Source organism: Lonchura striata, chromosome 22, assembly GCF_046129695.1.
Source record: "Lonchura striata isolate bLonStr1 chromosome 22, bLonStr1.mat, whole genome shotgun sequence".
NCBI lineage: Eukaryota > Metazoa > Chordata > Aves > Passeriformes > Estrildidae > Lonchura > Lonchura striata.
The window spans coordinates 11338279-11353820 of record NC_134624.1 but is presented as its reverse complement, the minus strand read 5'-3'; the positions used below and the strand labels follow the sequence as shown (position 1 = coordinate 11353820).

At 39.8% G+C, this 15542-nt stretch overlaps 1 protein-coding gene across 4 annotated transcripts; it reads right to left on the bottom strand.

Moving 5' to 3' along the window:
* Positions 1-4172: 4172 nt before the first annotated feature.
* ZBTB34 (zinc finger and BTB domain containing 34) lies at positions 4173-14548 on the bottom strand. Of its 4 annotated transcripts, none has more exons than XM_021543742.3 (3): positions 14440-14548; positions 7042-7155; positions 4173-6410 (listed from the first exon to the last, which is right to left on the bottom strand). In XM_021543742.3, the coding sequence occupies exons 2-3, from the start codon at positions 7080-7082 to the stop codon at positions 4889-4891; spliced, it is 1563 nt and encodes a 520-aa protein (XP_021399417.1). In that variant the 5' UTR covers positions 7083-7155; positions 14440-14548; the 3' UTR covers positions 4173-4888. The 4 variants fall into 4 exon arrangements, with proteins under 4 accessions (XP_021399417.1, XP_077644063.1, XP_021399418.1 ...); XM_077787937.1 differs by lacking the exon at positions 14440-14548 and adding an exon at positions 14058-14327; XM_021543743.3 differs by lacking the exon at positions 7042-7155 and having other exon boundaries at positions 14440-14540.
* Positions 14549-15542: the final 994 nt, after the last annotated feature.

Here is a 15542-nt window from a genome sequence, read left to right as displayed (position 1 = left end):
GGATTTTTGTTTTGCTCTGAAAGTTGGATGAGGTGTTGGAGTACACAACTCAAATGATCATCTGTTCAGAACTAAGCAATTAATGCTGGCAAAACAGAGAAACTTCAAGAGTAGTTGTCTCTAAAGACTTTTGACTTCTAGTTGGTAGATCAGTATTACAATACTTCTTTTAACACTTCAGTAGTAGCATCTAAAGTGCAAGCTCCTCAGTAATCAAGTATCTAAATGTAGACAGACACCACAGATTTGCTCTAGAAGCATTTTAATTTACAAACAGCAATTCCGATTGACTTTATACCATAAAAAAGGCAATTTACAAGCAAGAAACAAATTCATCAGAACCAAATAAAGCAGCACAGAAATATTCATGTCACAAATCTAAAAACAAAGTGAATACAAGAGTAAAATATCATTTGAATAAATATTTTAAAGTTCATGCTGTAAAATAATCCTTAATGGCAAGTTACTCATTCTTACAGCATCAGCTTAGCTAGCTTCATTTACTTCACGTGGCGATGAAGTGCGGAGGTGTGAGGTTCCCGGTTTATATTGCAAGATAATGACACCAAGTCAAGTCATTCAAACTGTTCAATTATTTATCTTGAAAAATAACCATACAAATAAAATTTATTTAAAAATACAAATTTTCAGTCAGAAACAAACACTGTTAAAATCGTGCAAGAGCTCTACCTCTAACCAGATCTACAACCAGAGGTTCTCAGGCTGAGTTCAAAGGCTGCATCCCTGGCCTGTGGGAATGGGAGTCAGCAGTTCTGCATCTGCCATCGCAGGAGTGAGCTACAGAAGCAGGAAGCAAACCTGCCCAGTCAGTGATACGTGGCTTCACATCCCCTGAAGAAATACAGGAACACATGTCCCAGGCTTACTTATTTGTTTAGCTTTTTTTTTTTTTTTTAATGTAAACTTGTGTAACTTAATGCTGCCACAGGGATGTGCAAGTAGTATTAAATCTACAATATTAAATACAAGTATTCTGGCACTTGATAAAATATATGTAAAATGCACACAGATTATAAAGTTTGAACATTTTGAATGACTTTACTAAACTTCCAATTTGATCACTGAGTATTATGAAATTTACAATTCATGAAATAAAGAGATTCATATAAAGAATTTACATAATTCCCCAAATACTTTCAAATATAAAATTTAATAAATAACCCTGACCAGTCAAAAAGCACCATTCAAGGGTAAAATTCCCTTGGAAAATAGATTAGGTGTTGCATATTTGAGTCCCTTTCAATGGTTTCATGTAAAACCTTTTTAGAAAAATGATAATAAAAGAATCACAGTAAACTAATACAAAAATTAAAATAATATATATATATTTAACAGTAAAGCTTATTCAATATTTTCCCAGCCCTTGATTTTATTCCTGTTGTTCTTCCCATAATTCAGCCTAAACATATTAAGAGGCCTCATTGTTTTGTCTAAACTAAACCAAAGGCTTCAGCATAAAACATGAATTTATGCTGGGGAAGACCGCATTAAAACTCTCAATTTAGGCCTACAGTCTATCCTGCTGACAGTGAACTGACAGTATCCTTTATGCTACAGAAAGATTTCACACTCAAAAAGCAGAGCCGATCTTGAGGCCTTAGTGACCAAACGGAACTTTTAATAACCTGTAAGTATTTACAAAGTTATTTTCTAAATGTATTTACAAGTTTAAAAGAAGTAATATGGAAGATAACTGACAAAGAAAACTAAAATAATAGTTTTAAACCAGAAACATTAGCAAAGGTATAAAATCCTTTATTTTCACAGTTTGTCAGAATAGATTAAGCATCTAGAGGAAAGGACACTGTCACTGTTTTCACATTTGTCTAGAATTAAAAAGGTAGATTAAGAAGAGACTCAATTATGAACCAACCTGTATAATTTCACTACTTATTTTGCTGTCAAATATTTCTTCACATATTCTATTGACTTCTGCATTTATTGTAAATGAAATGTGTAACAGCTCTGTGCTGAGAACTGCACAGACACGCAACACCGTACAGTGTTTCCACCCTTTGCTAAAGTGACGGGCTCCTGCTCGGTGGGCTGGTGCCATAAAGTCCACCGGGTCACGCCCGGTGTCGGTGACAGTGCTGGTCCTGGCAGCCCGCTATGTGACAAGGCACAGTGGCACTGCTGCTGCCAGGGGTGCTGCGCCCGGGGCGCCGCCCGAGCCCGGCGCTGCTGCCCCACAGAGCTGCACTATGGCTTGGAGGCAAGAGCGCTGCCCCACACTGCTGGGTCACGGGCTGGAGAAAAACGGATCATTTCCTGCCCCTTAACAGTCTGTTACAATGGTCTGAACCTGAACCTGTACAATCAACACGATGTTGTTTTCTTGTTTGCTTTTGTCTGAGACAATTTTGGATAAGTCACTCTTTGGTAAACTCAAACCATTTAAATACAATTACAAATACAAAGAACTAGATTTAAATAATGCTAAGATTGTGACACAGAGAAATTCAAGAAATATAAATTTGTACCCATATCCTGTTATCCTCAAGTCATCCTTCCAGGGAAAAAGTCACACCAAAGGCACCACAGCACTGGTTCAAGATAAAGGGTTAAGAATAACTGTACATTTCTTGGATTTTGCATGTCTCAAAATTAATTTACCAAACACACTTTTTGCATTTAATTACTTAAAACAAACACTCAAGGAAAAAACTGTATCAGAAACACCATGTTTTTAGGTGGGTAAACATACAGACTATCTGCCTTAGACACAGACTATCCCTTCCCTTACTGGAAACAAAATTTCTGTTGTTGCTTCAAGGAGAGAAACATCTCCCCACCCCCTGCCTCTTTATTTAGGCAGTTTTAGGACAAAGAGGCAAATGATGTACTTATTTTAACTGAAACTGCTCCAATGGAGCAGGTGGCAGTTATACTGTAAATCCATTTTTGAGAGATTAATTCTTATTGCAGAGTGTCACAATATTAAGAATTAGAGTATTTAATAAAGCCACTGCACAAATACGCCCCAGCTTCACAGAGGCCAAAAAGTTTTACAAGATAGCAAACCTATCTTTTTCTTTCCAGTAATTTAAAAATTATTTTCTAATTTTTGGGAGTTAAACAGCATGTTCACAAATGTATTTTCAGTATCAGCTAAACAAACATAAGACCCAATAATATAAAACCTGTATTCTAAAGAAGTATGTGATTAGTTTAATAACTAATTCTGTTCATCAGGTAGAATGTTAAACAGTAGTGTTTGCCAGCCCATGCTTATGAGGTCTTTTAAGCCATTGTTTTTTTGTGGTATGGGATTGTTTTTTTTTTGTTTTGTTTTGTTTTGTTTTTTTCTTTTTTTTTTTCTTTTTTTTTTTTCTGTTTGGTTGGGATTTCGAGGGAGTTAGTTTGCGTAGTGGGGCTTTTGTTTGTCTGGTTTTGGGGACTTTTTTTCCTTGACCATTATGTTTCACATGTTATATACTATACTGACCTAAATTATGAAGTTAGCACCATATTAAAAACACGTATTTGGTAAAACAAAAAAGATTTTAGAGTATTTTTAAAGTTGTTGGTAGCTCCTTTATAGAGAAAAAAACCACTGAAAAAACTGAGAAGCCATAGCAACTCTGTAATACTCACACATGAAATAACATATTGCTCAAAATTCCCATAAAGTATTTGTTTTTCTATACAAAAAAAGTACAAATTCCAAGTGCTGGCATGTCACTCGGAGATTTAAGTAGGAAGCCAATGTGCACCTGAAAACAGCTCTCTGTGAAGAGACCTATTAAAATACTGTTTGGAAATACTGTGGTTTAAACTACATCTCTCTCATGTTTTAACCAACCATGAAGAGTGATGAAGTTAAGTTTAATTACCTGGTATGGTTCTACAGTACAAAATGAAGGTAGATTCTGAGGCCAGTAAAAACACATTTTAGACCACAATGCTACTTTTAAGTTTGCTAATATTTTTTTTAATATATAGATATATATATATATGTGTATATCTATATATATATAGATATATCTATCTCTATATATATAAAAAGGTCAGCACCACAGGTTGTCCAGCTTGCATTCTAGACAACTAACAAAACCTTTCAACAATTTAATCATAGTTTAATAGATTTATGGCATTTGGTTTACATATGTTATAAAGCAAAGCTATTAAAACAAGGTAATTCACTTTGCTCACTTTTGCACACAAAGTAATAGTTTAATAAAATGAAAACCAAACAACATTTGTTTAAAACCAAAATAATCCTCCCAAAGTCCGAAGTGCTAAACCCTAAGCAGAGAGGAGTCCTAACGGTTGATAGAGTGGCATATGGTATTAGCCTTGACAAAGAACAGGGAAAGTGAAAGCATTTTATATATATAAAGCAAATTTATATATATAAACAGTCTCACTACCAAAACCAGTTAGTAAGAGTGAACAGATTTCATTGTGACAGGAGAGGAATCAAAGCTGTAATATTCTCTCTCCCAGCTGCTGTGTAACTCATTACCAGCAAAAGGATTTAAGAAATAAAGGAAATTACAGCTTCTTTGAGCATTCAGCAGAGCTGCCAATCTTATTCTAATATCTTTCTCCACTGGCATTTGCGTCTCTCACCAGATCAATCAGCAGGGACACTTCACCAGACTCTTCCTAGCCTTTCCCCAGTACACTGTCTTTATATTCTGAGCATCTTCAAATATAAAAAAACAAACACCAAACAATTCAGCCTCCTTCAAAAACAAGTAATACTTCTGAAGACTTCTCCAGAAACGATTTCTAACTGATTTCCAGAAGGTCAGGAAAATTAAAAGGCTGTTACACTTGTACTGAAGATTACTAAAAGAATAAAATACTTTAAAAATACATTAGTAATGTGCTTATCTGTGTTTCACTTAGATGTAAGATTTTAATCAGATGTGTTAGACATTGCATGAATTTCCATACTAGAATCCATGGCTTCAGAAGCTGAAGCATCATTATCTACTTTCTGTTCCACAAACGCTTCTGTTCTGTCTGGAGACTCAACCCTGTTTCTCACTTCTGTAACCCCCGGGTGATTTTTTCGCAAGTGCTGGTTTAGTGTACCCTGGAAAGGAAAACATTTTCCACAGATCTCGCAGCGAAAGGGTTTGTCATCTGTGTGACCACGAATATGATACTCAAGTTGGTCCTTACGGGTATATTTCTTCCCACAAAACTTGCACACAAAAGGAGTTATTCCCATGTGCAATCGCATGTGTCGATCAAGGCTCCCCTTCTGGTTGAAAGACTTGCCACAGTAAATACAAATTAGCCTCTCATTGTATGGATACCAGTGACCTCTTGCATTTCTTTCCCGTGGACTATTTTCATATCCTGGATTACTCACCATGGATTCACTGTCAGTCCCTTGCACCAAGCCCTGGACATCACTATGCAAGTGACCCGTAGGTACTCGCTTTTGGCGTGCACGGCCCCCTCTGAAACAGCTCAGCATTGACCTTGAAGGGCTTGTATTGCTCATGCTTCCAAAGGTTTCTGACACACCTGTAGCCTGTGATGAGGCATGAGTAAATGAATAAACATGTTGTAAGACAGACCCATATGAACCAACGTTTACCGCCACCACCTGCTCTCCATCCACCATTTCAGTGTGATATCCATCATCACCAAGGGAAGAGCTATCAGAGCAGCTTGGCCTGTCAGACTTTTCCATTTTAACTTTTACCTCTGCAATCTGACTCTCCCTTACTATCAGGTCCCCTGGCTCATGATCACCTTCAATCTGAATCTCATATTCAGAGATACTCCCGCTGCTCCCTCGGTCTGAATGCCCTTCTTCTTGCAGACGACTACGAAGAGCTTTGACTGGAGTAGTTTCCATCCGAAGATCGCTGCCTGCTGTTGACTGTCGCACCTGAGAGCAATAGGGAGGAGATATCTCAATAGGGTTGGCAAAGTAGCTGCTGTCTTTAACGCCATTGCGATTCTCTGAATTTTCTTCGGCACCAACAGTAACAGAATCAACATCACCAACACTGATCTTTGAATGAATACTCTCCAGTATCTGTGTGCACTTGTCAATGACGCACTGCATCTGTAGGAAGCTAGCTGCAGTCAGAAAACTGACAACGTCCTTCAGTTGCAAGGACATCCTTCCAGTGTAACAAAAAGAAAGCAACTGCTCAAAAACATTGGGGTTTTTAATAACTGATATCGACAGGCCACTCATGGTGCTTAATGCTGAATGGTCACGGAAATACGGAGAACTGGCAGCTAAGACAGCTTTGTGGGCACGGAACGGCTGACCCTGGATGTGCACAATTATGTCACAGAGTTTCCCTTGCAAGCGGAGCTCGTTTAACTGGCTCAGAACAGTGTTGCTGTACTCCGGCACATCAAACTGAATGAAACTGCTGCTGTCCATTTCTACAGATGTAAAGAGTAATCTGAAAGAAAAATTAGAAGATTTAAAACACAGAATGAATACAGAGTTTTCTATTTCAAAAACAAATGCTTGCAAATGTTTTAAGTAAGATCACCCCACTGATCTGTTAAAGGTGCATTACAACAAAACATTTAGCATAAATACTCCATATAATAAAAAATCAGAGTCTTAATCTGAAAGATTTGAAAGAAAAATGTTTGAGCCACCCATGGGCTTTCAATTTTTTAAAAAAAACTTTCTTTTGTGATTTAAGTTGTATTTTTTTTTAACAAACCATGTTGTGAACTTGGAAGCTCATCTGACACAGCAGTGATTTCCTAGCTAGAATAACCTGACATCTAAATTCTAACCTAACTTAAAAGCCATGGGTACTTAAAACAGCAGGAAAGAACATTCAAAGAGGCCTTAAAGAAATGTACAGAGTTCCAAACAAAAGGTAAAGAAAAGCACTTTTCACAGATTACTATTGTAAAAAGCACACACACACTATCAGCCTGAGAATGTTGAACTGCAACACTACCCTACATTTCCAAGACTGGACACTAATCAAGCTCCCAAGAACCTTCAGACTTATATTGCTATTCTAGTTCTTATTAATGCAGAAGTCTAAAGACGTAAGATTGCCACCATACCTGCTTTTCCAATTGAACAAACAGATCTCAATATCATCCATTGACTTCAGATGCAGGAAGCATATCCAATGTATCACAATATACTAGTAGATTTTTTTCCTATTATGTTACATGCTGTAATAGGACACAGGAACAATTTAGATCAAATTATGAAAATTCAGGTATTCTAATAAGAAAATTGACAGGTAGAAATAGGATAAAAAGCCTATAAGGAAGCACTGGGGCTCTATCAGCTGACCCTCACTTAAAACTAACATTCACAACATTCAAAAATGGAATTTCTTTTCAGCAGACACACAAAAGCCAGCTTTCTGTCTGCCCATTGTTTGACTTAAAAAACTGGCAAAAACTCTTACAGAACATTCAAAATCAAGTTATGTGACTTGCTAAATACATTCTCTAACTTACCAGTGTCATTACCCATTAAAATGGGTAAAAGGGACTTCATTTGAGTTTTTTTTGGCTGAGATATCAAAGTGAGAAAAAAGACATTTCCTAGGCTCTTACATCTGAGGTGGGAAATAAGGACTGCAAGATGGCTACCAGAAGTGATATGACTGCAGCAATCCCTTCAGAGATGGCTCTGGCAGGGCAGTTCTTTTATTCAGCAAAAAAAGCTACAAAACAGTTCAGAGTTACGAGCTGATATCAGCAAAAAATCAAACAGCACAACCCATAACCTATCCCAGCTGTGAGGAAGTTACATGGCAAGATTAACTTTGCTTTTCTGAGCATCCCTGCCTGTTGTGCAGAGAATCACTATCCCAGACCCATGCAGAAGTTTCAGGAGTTTCAGAAGTTAGATGCATGTTTGTGTTATGAATGGTTGTTTTAAGGTCACTTAAGGAATCACCAGGGAGGAGGGAATGGATCATCACAATCTGTCACTTTCACTTGTGTCTAACAGGGCAGCAAGCTTCTTAGAAACACAACATAGGAAATCTTTAATTAGTGGCACTTATTAGCTATGCACAGATGCAACATCAGCCATTCCTGATTAAGTTTCTCTGCTAAATGGAGGAAGTTTGTGTTGACTTGAAGTGACACGAATGGACAAGTTACCTGGGTCAGGGACTCTGTACAAACCAAAAGACCAGCCCCCAGCAGCAATAATTTGGCATTCTAGTCTAGGATGTACAGAAAGTTTGTCACATATAGACAGTGGAGTTCCTCCTTACCCCACACTTCCCTAAGGGCTCTTACCCAGCAAAATGGAGAATAACTTACTCCTGGAGAAAATATTAAAATATAAATTGCCCCCACTAGCACTGGTTCAGACAGAAGGAATGAATTAAGGATAGGCACCTGAGAAGAAAGAAGATGGACATTTTATGTCTTTTAATAGAGGAAAAAAAAAAAAATGTTCTTTTCATCACGGCATCTCGAGACGAATTCACAGTCCCTGGGACATGACCACACACTGAAAATGGACTGTAAACACATACTAGAGAAAGCATGAGAACCAGAAGGACACCAAGGAGATAGGAATCCATTGTGATCCTTGCCTATCATGACTGTTAGAACACCCCATTGTCTCCATACGCATATATATATATCTGTAAGTAACTCTACATCCCTGGTCTCAGAGTTGTTTCATCTTTCTTTTGGGATACAAAGAAGCTTATTTTGCTTAAAATGCTAGGAGTAAACAGCACATCCTGGCAGTGAGTGGAGAGGATGAGATCTGGAGTTAAAGGTCTGTAAGTCTGTTCATCAGTGTAGCAGAAAAGCACTAAAAACCTGCAACAGTGATCAAGGGAACATACAGTGTTGCTTTGAGAGCAAGCAAACAGGTCAAGTACACACTGCCTAAAAGGCAGTGCACAACAAGATTCTACACCAATCTGCTCTTAAAAAACAAAGAGAGCAAGCTACAGCATACACCTGTGAGTACTTTTCCACCTTTATTTCTTCCTGTGACCTTGAAATCATCTGTGGAAAGCTGGGGTTAAATGACAAGAATTTTGAAATACAGCAGCAGTGGACAGAAGGGAATCCTTCTTCTGATTTCAGCCACAACCTTAAATCTCCAGCTAGAGGAGAACTGGCCAGGATACCAATGGACACCCCCAATTCAGGAGCAGGCCAGACTGTAGCAGGAACAGCACTGAAGCTGCAGTAATTTTGGCAGAGTTAGTACCAGAGCATCCCAACTTCCTTGTATCAATTTGGGAAAGCAAGACCTGGGGCGAAAATCTGGGCATTACACACATCAGAGAAGCAGGCACCACTTGCCATGTTTTATTGGTGAATAAGAGCCAGAAGAAAAATTATTTTATTTATCCACAGATGTCCCAAATGTCACTATCTAGAAAATAACAAGTAATCAATAGATTATATTCCCATGCACAATGTTTTATTTTATTTGTATAGAGGATCAAGTTAGCGGTTCCATAGTAACATTAACCAAAATAATGTTCTTATTCATCAGTGCTGGTATAACAGTGGTACTTTCAAGACAATAGTATTTATGGCTGAAAAATTTCTGAAAGAATCTGGGAAGATCACTACAGTTTGAAAAGGCTAGTAAGAACCCCCTCCAGTTTTTTAACAGCTTCCTTCAAGTTGAAATATCTCCCTAACCTCTTCTCTTTTGGGGTCAGGCATATAGCATTAAACTGAAGCAAGAAGGTACTTTAAAAACACAAATTAAATTTGGACACATCCACTGTATGCTCTAAAAAAAAAAAAAATAAATAAAATCTATGCAGTTAACCAGACAGTCATAATGAAACTTACACACATATTGCTTACAGAACTAGCACAGGTGAAGAAGAAAAAGAAATCACGCTCAGTCAGAAGTCCCATTCGGGACCTTCCACAGTAACTCAGCACGTGCAGAGGGAACCGGTGTTATTTAGGCTCAGTACAGTCATATAGAACAATAACTCAGAATTATGACAGTTTTATTTGCAATATATAAACTCAAGCTATTTGGGGGGTAGTGAGAACTAAGATAACTTGAGCTGGATTCAATTATCCTTTTGGGTCCCTTCCAACTGAGAATATTCTGTGATTCTGTAAACTCACAGCAGTGTCAGGTACACTCACTGTTAAAAAGTAATGCATTTCGTTTTGCTTTAGCTTTCATCCCTGCCTGGGTGTTAGTGTAAAGTCAGGGCAAAGCCCTGCAAAATTTGAGACTGGGCACCTGTCTACAATTGGGTCCTCTCTTAACCTTTCCTCAAAAGTAGGTCAAAGTGTTTAAGGTTTTCATAAGTATTATGTATCCAAGAAACTGGCTGAAGGCACAGGCCAAAACTGCACACTAGGTTCACTAAGTCCTGGAAAGGTTTTGTGTTGAGCCTCATGTCTACTTTGGAGGAGATGATGCAGTCACACTCAAAAGAATCATATAAATTCTCTTTGCATCTGTACTACATTTATTCATCAGGGTTTTATATAGCAAATATAGCCCACAAAATGGCTTTAGTAGTAGTGAATCACTGCCGTATGTCTTCAAAGAAAAGTGTTCATTGAAGTACCTCTGAACATCAGAGGGATAGGTACTTAACATTTCTTATTAGATTGCAAAAGAAATTTCCTTTAAAATTATGTTCTATGAAAACCCTTATTTAAATTAAAAAACAAGAATAGATGTTGACAAACCACATTAGGCATTTAATTTTGCTGACATCACACAGTAGAAGTGAAGAAGCATCGTATAACTATAACACGAAGCTGCATGTCTGCCAACATAGTATTAGTTTCTGCTTCTAAGTCTGCACCTGTTTAATTTCCTTCACTCACTGAAGCATGATTCACCATTCCCACAGACAGGTGAATGATACAAATTATACTCATTTTAACTCACACTAAGGTGTGAGAAAAGATCCCTTGCATTTTCTTAAATTAGCTCAGCAAAAAGGAATCCTTGGGAAAAAAAAACACATTACAAACCATTACTGTTATAGCAGTCTGTTGTACGGTTGTCAGTACCGTCGTCTGAGAACAGAAATGCATAGAAAAGACGGGAGAGTCATAACGAAAGTTAAGACAAAAACAAAACAAAGTACTCCATGACACCAAAAATGCCTCTACCAGGCAACAAGCAACAGGACAAGAGGAAATGGCTTCAACCTGTGGCAAGAGAGGTTCAGGTTGGAAATCGGGAAGAATTTCTTCACTGAAAGGGTTGTTAAGCATTGGAACAGGCTGCCCAGGGAGGTGGTGGAGTCACCATCTCTGGAGGTGTTAAAGAAATGACTGGATGTGGCACTGAGTGCCACGGTCTGGTTGACAATGTGGTGATCAGTTAAATATTGGACTCGATGATCTTGGAGGTCTTTTCAACTTCAATGATTCTGTGATACTCCCTCCAAACATTACTACTCAGAATACAGAGAAAGGACAAGAAGATAAACAGGTATTTGTAGAAATCAGTGCACTCCTCCCTTGCATTTTGTAGGACCTAGTATCTGCACCATCTGTGTGAGAACTCAGGACATCATTGCAAATATCATTCAAGAGAATTTTATCCTAGGAATGTTACCTTATCAGCTATGATCATGGAAGGTTTTGGCCAAAAGTCTTCCTCACTCTTAGTCTTTTCAGACTGCATTTGCATCACTCTTCAGATTTACAACAGCCACATTAATTAACACTAGCTCTATCAAAGGAATACTGTCATCAAGTATGTCACAGGCTAGGGGGGTCTCCAAGACACCCTTGAAAAAATCTTTGAAAATAGGGGAGTGACTGATCATAGAACATTTTACCAGTTTATGCCTCTCACAAAAGTGGAATACTAATTATCCTTTAAAAGTCAACATATAGCGCTCTTGGATGGCCTTAAATAACATACCACACAGCACTGCTGCTGTACTGAAACTCCATCCCTAAAGCAGGATAAGCTACCCCACTAATAAAAGTCAGAGTTTAATTTTGCAGCCAATAAAAGACCTCAAAAACCAAAGGAGGGTAAGAAACCCATATAATCTCCCAAAAACTGAGAAAAGTTTTCAGTACAACAAACTTCTAATAATACAAGCAGCACTATGCAAATATGTAGAATTGGTTTTTACATTAATTCTTCACTTCCTCCAAAATGCCCATTGGAATCAAAGAAGGTAGAGGCAGTTTGCTCAAATTATCTGTAGGAAGGCACACACAAAAGGTGCTTGTGGCATAGTATTAATTGGAAAACAGTCTTGAAAATCAATCTGCTTCATGTCTGGTTTGGACTACAATACAAAATCTGTTAGGTGACAACCACACAACAATTTAAAACTTTATTACTTTACCTCCTAAAAATGCAGAAAATGCCCATTTCCTCAGAAACACAAGCCAGTTAATTCAGGCTGAACTGTTGTTACCAGAAAACTTAGCTTTTACATTCTTGCATCCATAGATATCAGAACACTCCAGTGAAAATCATTATTCCTTCTCTGCAGCCAGACAGGCCATGTTCTACCCAAAGTACTGAACATCTGCAGTGAAACCTGCCTGACAGGTGAGGTCTCTGCTGTGCTGTGGGACACAACCTCACTAACTGCCTGGGGAGCAAAGCAGTAACCCCTGGAACTCAGTTGAGAAATGCTTTACTAGTTCAGACATTTGTCTAACAAAAATTTAAAAGTATTTATTTTTACCTCACTAAGATTCACAACATGATGTACAGAAAATCACTGCAAAGAGTGGATGATTTTAGCATCAAAATAAAATCGATTTATTTACATGTATGTACATACATGGACATGCACACATACGCACATGCCAACACCAGCAACACTGCAAACTCATTCTCAGTGGTCAGCATGGTGCAGCAGTGATATTGTTGGAAGTGCATATTTAGGATTTTATAGAAAAAAAAAGACCCTCTTATTTGAGCAAATATCCACAGAAAACAGGTATGAAACTGAAATCCAAGTGACACCTTCGTCCCTTATTCTCTTAACTGTCTTCCTCAAAATGCTTCCCTGCATGGAAGTGATTGAAAAGGAAAAAATGAAACACCTATCAATGCATAAAAATAGTTTCATCTAAGAATTAGAAACCTCAATAATCTCCAAATCTTGACTCTAGAAATCAAATTGCCACAACAGTAGTTGGAGATACACATCTATTTCTGAATGCAAAAAAAAAGTTACCAGGAGGCAAACTGGAGATAAGCCAAGATAAAAAGTTGCCTTCCAAATAAAACTATTCTGTGTCTATGACTTCAGTATCAACAAATGTATTGTGCCTGATAAACAAAACAAAGGGGAATGTTGATTATACATACACTTCAAATCAGCAAGATCTTAGAAGTAATGATCAAAAACTTTTATTTTGTGCACAAATTCAACAATATCCCCATTATGTAACACTAAATAGCTACATTTTCTGAACACCTGACAACTTTGAGATGTCACTACCATTATAAAAAAACTCCAGCCTATATTTTGAGAGTGAGGATATATACATATCCAGAACTTTCACAAAGTGGGAAGAGAGCTCTTGAACATTCTGATATTACAATTTTATTTACTATCTAGGTAATACTTCATCACTACTGTGCATTTTAATCTGTCCGCTTTCTTTTTTTTTGTTTTTGGTGGAGTTTTGTTTGTTTTTTAACAGTAGTCACCAAATTGTAGACTTTTTGGCTCCAATGTTTCTTTTAGGCATTGAAGTGACTATGTACTCCAGATATCAGCAACATTTTTTGCAGTAGATTTACAATAGCTGCAAAGAGCATATTTTCGTGGTGTTTTCCCAGCACACTGCTTAGGACAGATTGAACTGTTTGGAGCTGTCCCTGGACAGGCACTGAAACACAGGCACATTCTGATCCAGATGTTGAGTATTCTGTAACATGTAACAACTGCAGTGCAGCTAATCCTGTAGCACTTTGTTTTCCCTCGGAAACCAGGCTCACCCACATTAATCTTTCTGAGACTGTTCTGGCTTGTTCCAAATTAACTCTCAGCTCCGATTTACTCTAAGCCAATTCCAATTCTACGTGCTGTGTATACCTGCCAGGACTTGGAAAGCCCTTTGCATTACAGAGACTGGGGTTTCAGTAGAACGCCCACCTTCTCTGACGGAACAGCAGCAGCTGAGTGGTCCCCAGCTCCTGGCAGTGAACACCTCCCGAATGGGGCCAGGTTCGCGGCGCCCCGGTCCGCCGTGCCGAGGATTTTATGCCTTGCTGGGGTTAACAGCAGAGCCCGACACAGGCGCGGCCGCCCCCCGCCCCGCACGCCAAAGCTGCACCGGAGCCACCGGCCCTGGTTACGCGCCGGCTCCTGCGGAGGCGCGGCCGGGTGAGAGCCGCCGCTGCCGGCAGCCGGACAGAGCGCGGCCCGCCGGGCCGCGGCGGCCGCCCCGCGGGGCCTGCCAGGCGCCGGGACCCGGCCGAGCCCGGCCCGAGCCCCGGAGCGCCGCGGGCCGCGGGGCCGAGCGCCCCTCGCTCACCTGGGGCTGTCCGGGGCTCTCACATGGCGGGTCCCGGCCGGCCCGGCCCGCTCCCAGCGCCGCTTCCCGCCCGCTCCCGCACCGCCCGCACCCGGAACTGATTCCGCTGGCGGCCGTTCCGCTTCCTGGCGCCGCCCCGGCAGCGGGCGGCGCCCCGGGCCGCTCGGGCGCTGCCCCGCGGGGCCACGGCGGAGCCGCCGGAGCAGCGCGACCCCTCCCAAGGCGGAAGGATTTCAGCGTGGGCTGCAGCCGGTGTGAACGCGGGCAGAACTCCTGGAGAACTCTCACGGTGCTCTGGCAGCTCCAGAAGAGATCGCGCACTCAGAGCCGCACCCCGATGGGCAGTCGCAGATACAGCGAGGGAGCTTTTGGGGAGGATATCCCTTGCTCCAGTTGTTAACAGCCACCTTTATTGAGCAAAGAATTAAAAAGTTCACTTGTGTTATACTTGGCCTTGTCACTCACAGGAATCGCTTCAGCAAGCATCGGCTAACTTTTTGTGTTGTGTTATCCTGCATATGCTTGTAGGTCAGGTAGTGCAACGATTCAGTTTATGAACCAGACAGTTCATGTACTCGTTATCATGTACTACTTGAAAACAGTCAGAGTGACTGGTGCCAGTAGGTCCTCTGGGGTATCCACCTGGACACCACATTCTGTCTTCTGGAGGTATGTCTTTCTCTCCCTTTAATACACAGAACAGAATCTTCATTAGGCACTGAATGCTGATCAGATAAACCAGCGGCCTGGGAAGCATCCTGGCCAGGGCATAAATAACAGAGTTACAGAGCACAGAGAAAAACTGTATTTGTTCACTCAGATAAAAACCACTCAAACAACTAATTCTGAATCGGCAGAAAACTTTGGGCTTATTCTTCCGTGTTCAGTAAGTGTAACCAAAATACTAAATTAATTTTCTTGTACCATACTCCATTTGAATTTGCTGAAGACTGTGTTACATAAATATTGACTTCTCCAGGTATTGACTGAACATGCTTTCAATAAGAGCAAGCTCATTTTTTGCTTACATATTAAACAGCAGCTGGGCCAGTTTCACAAGGACTGAGCACATGGAGGCTGGACAAAATCAAGTGTTCAGTATA

Coding starts and splice junctions, on each gene's coding strand:
- ZBTB34 (XM_021543742.3), bottom strand. CDS start 7,082: ATGGATGATATTGAGATCTGTTTGTTCAATTGGAAAAGCAG. Junction 6,411..7,041: donor TTGTTCAATTGGAAAAGCAG/GTATGGTGGCAA, acceptor TTTTTCTTTCAG/ATTACTCTTTACATCTGTAG.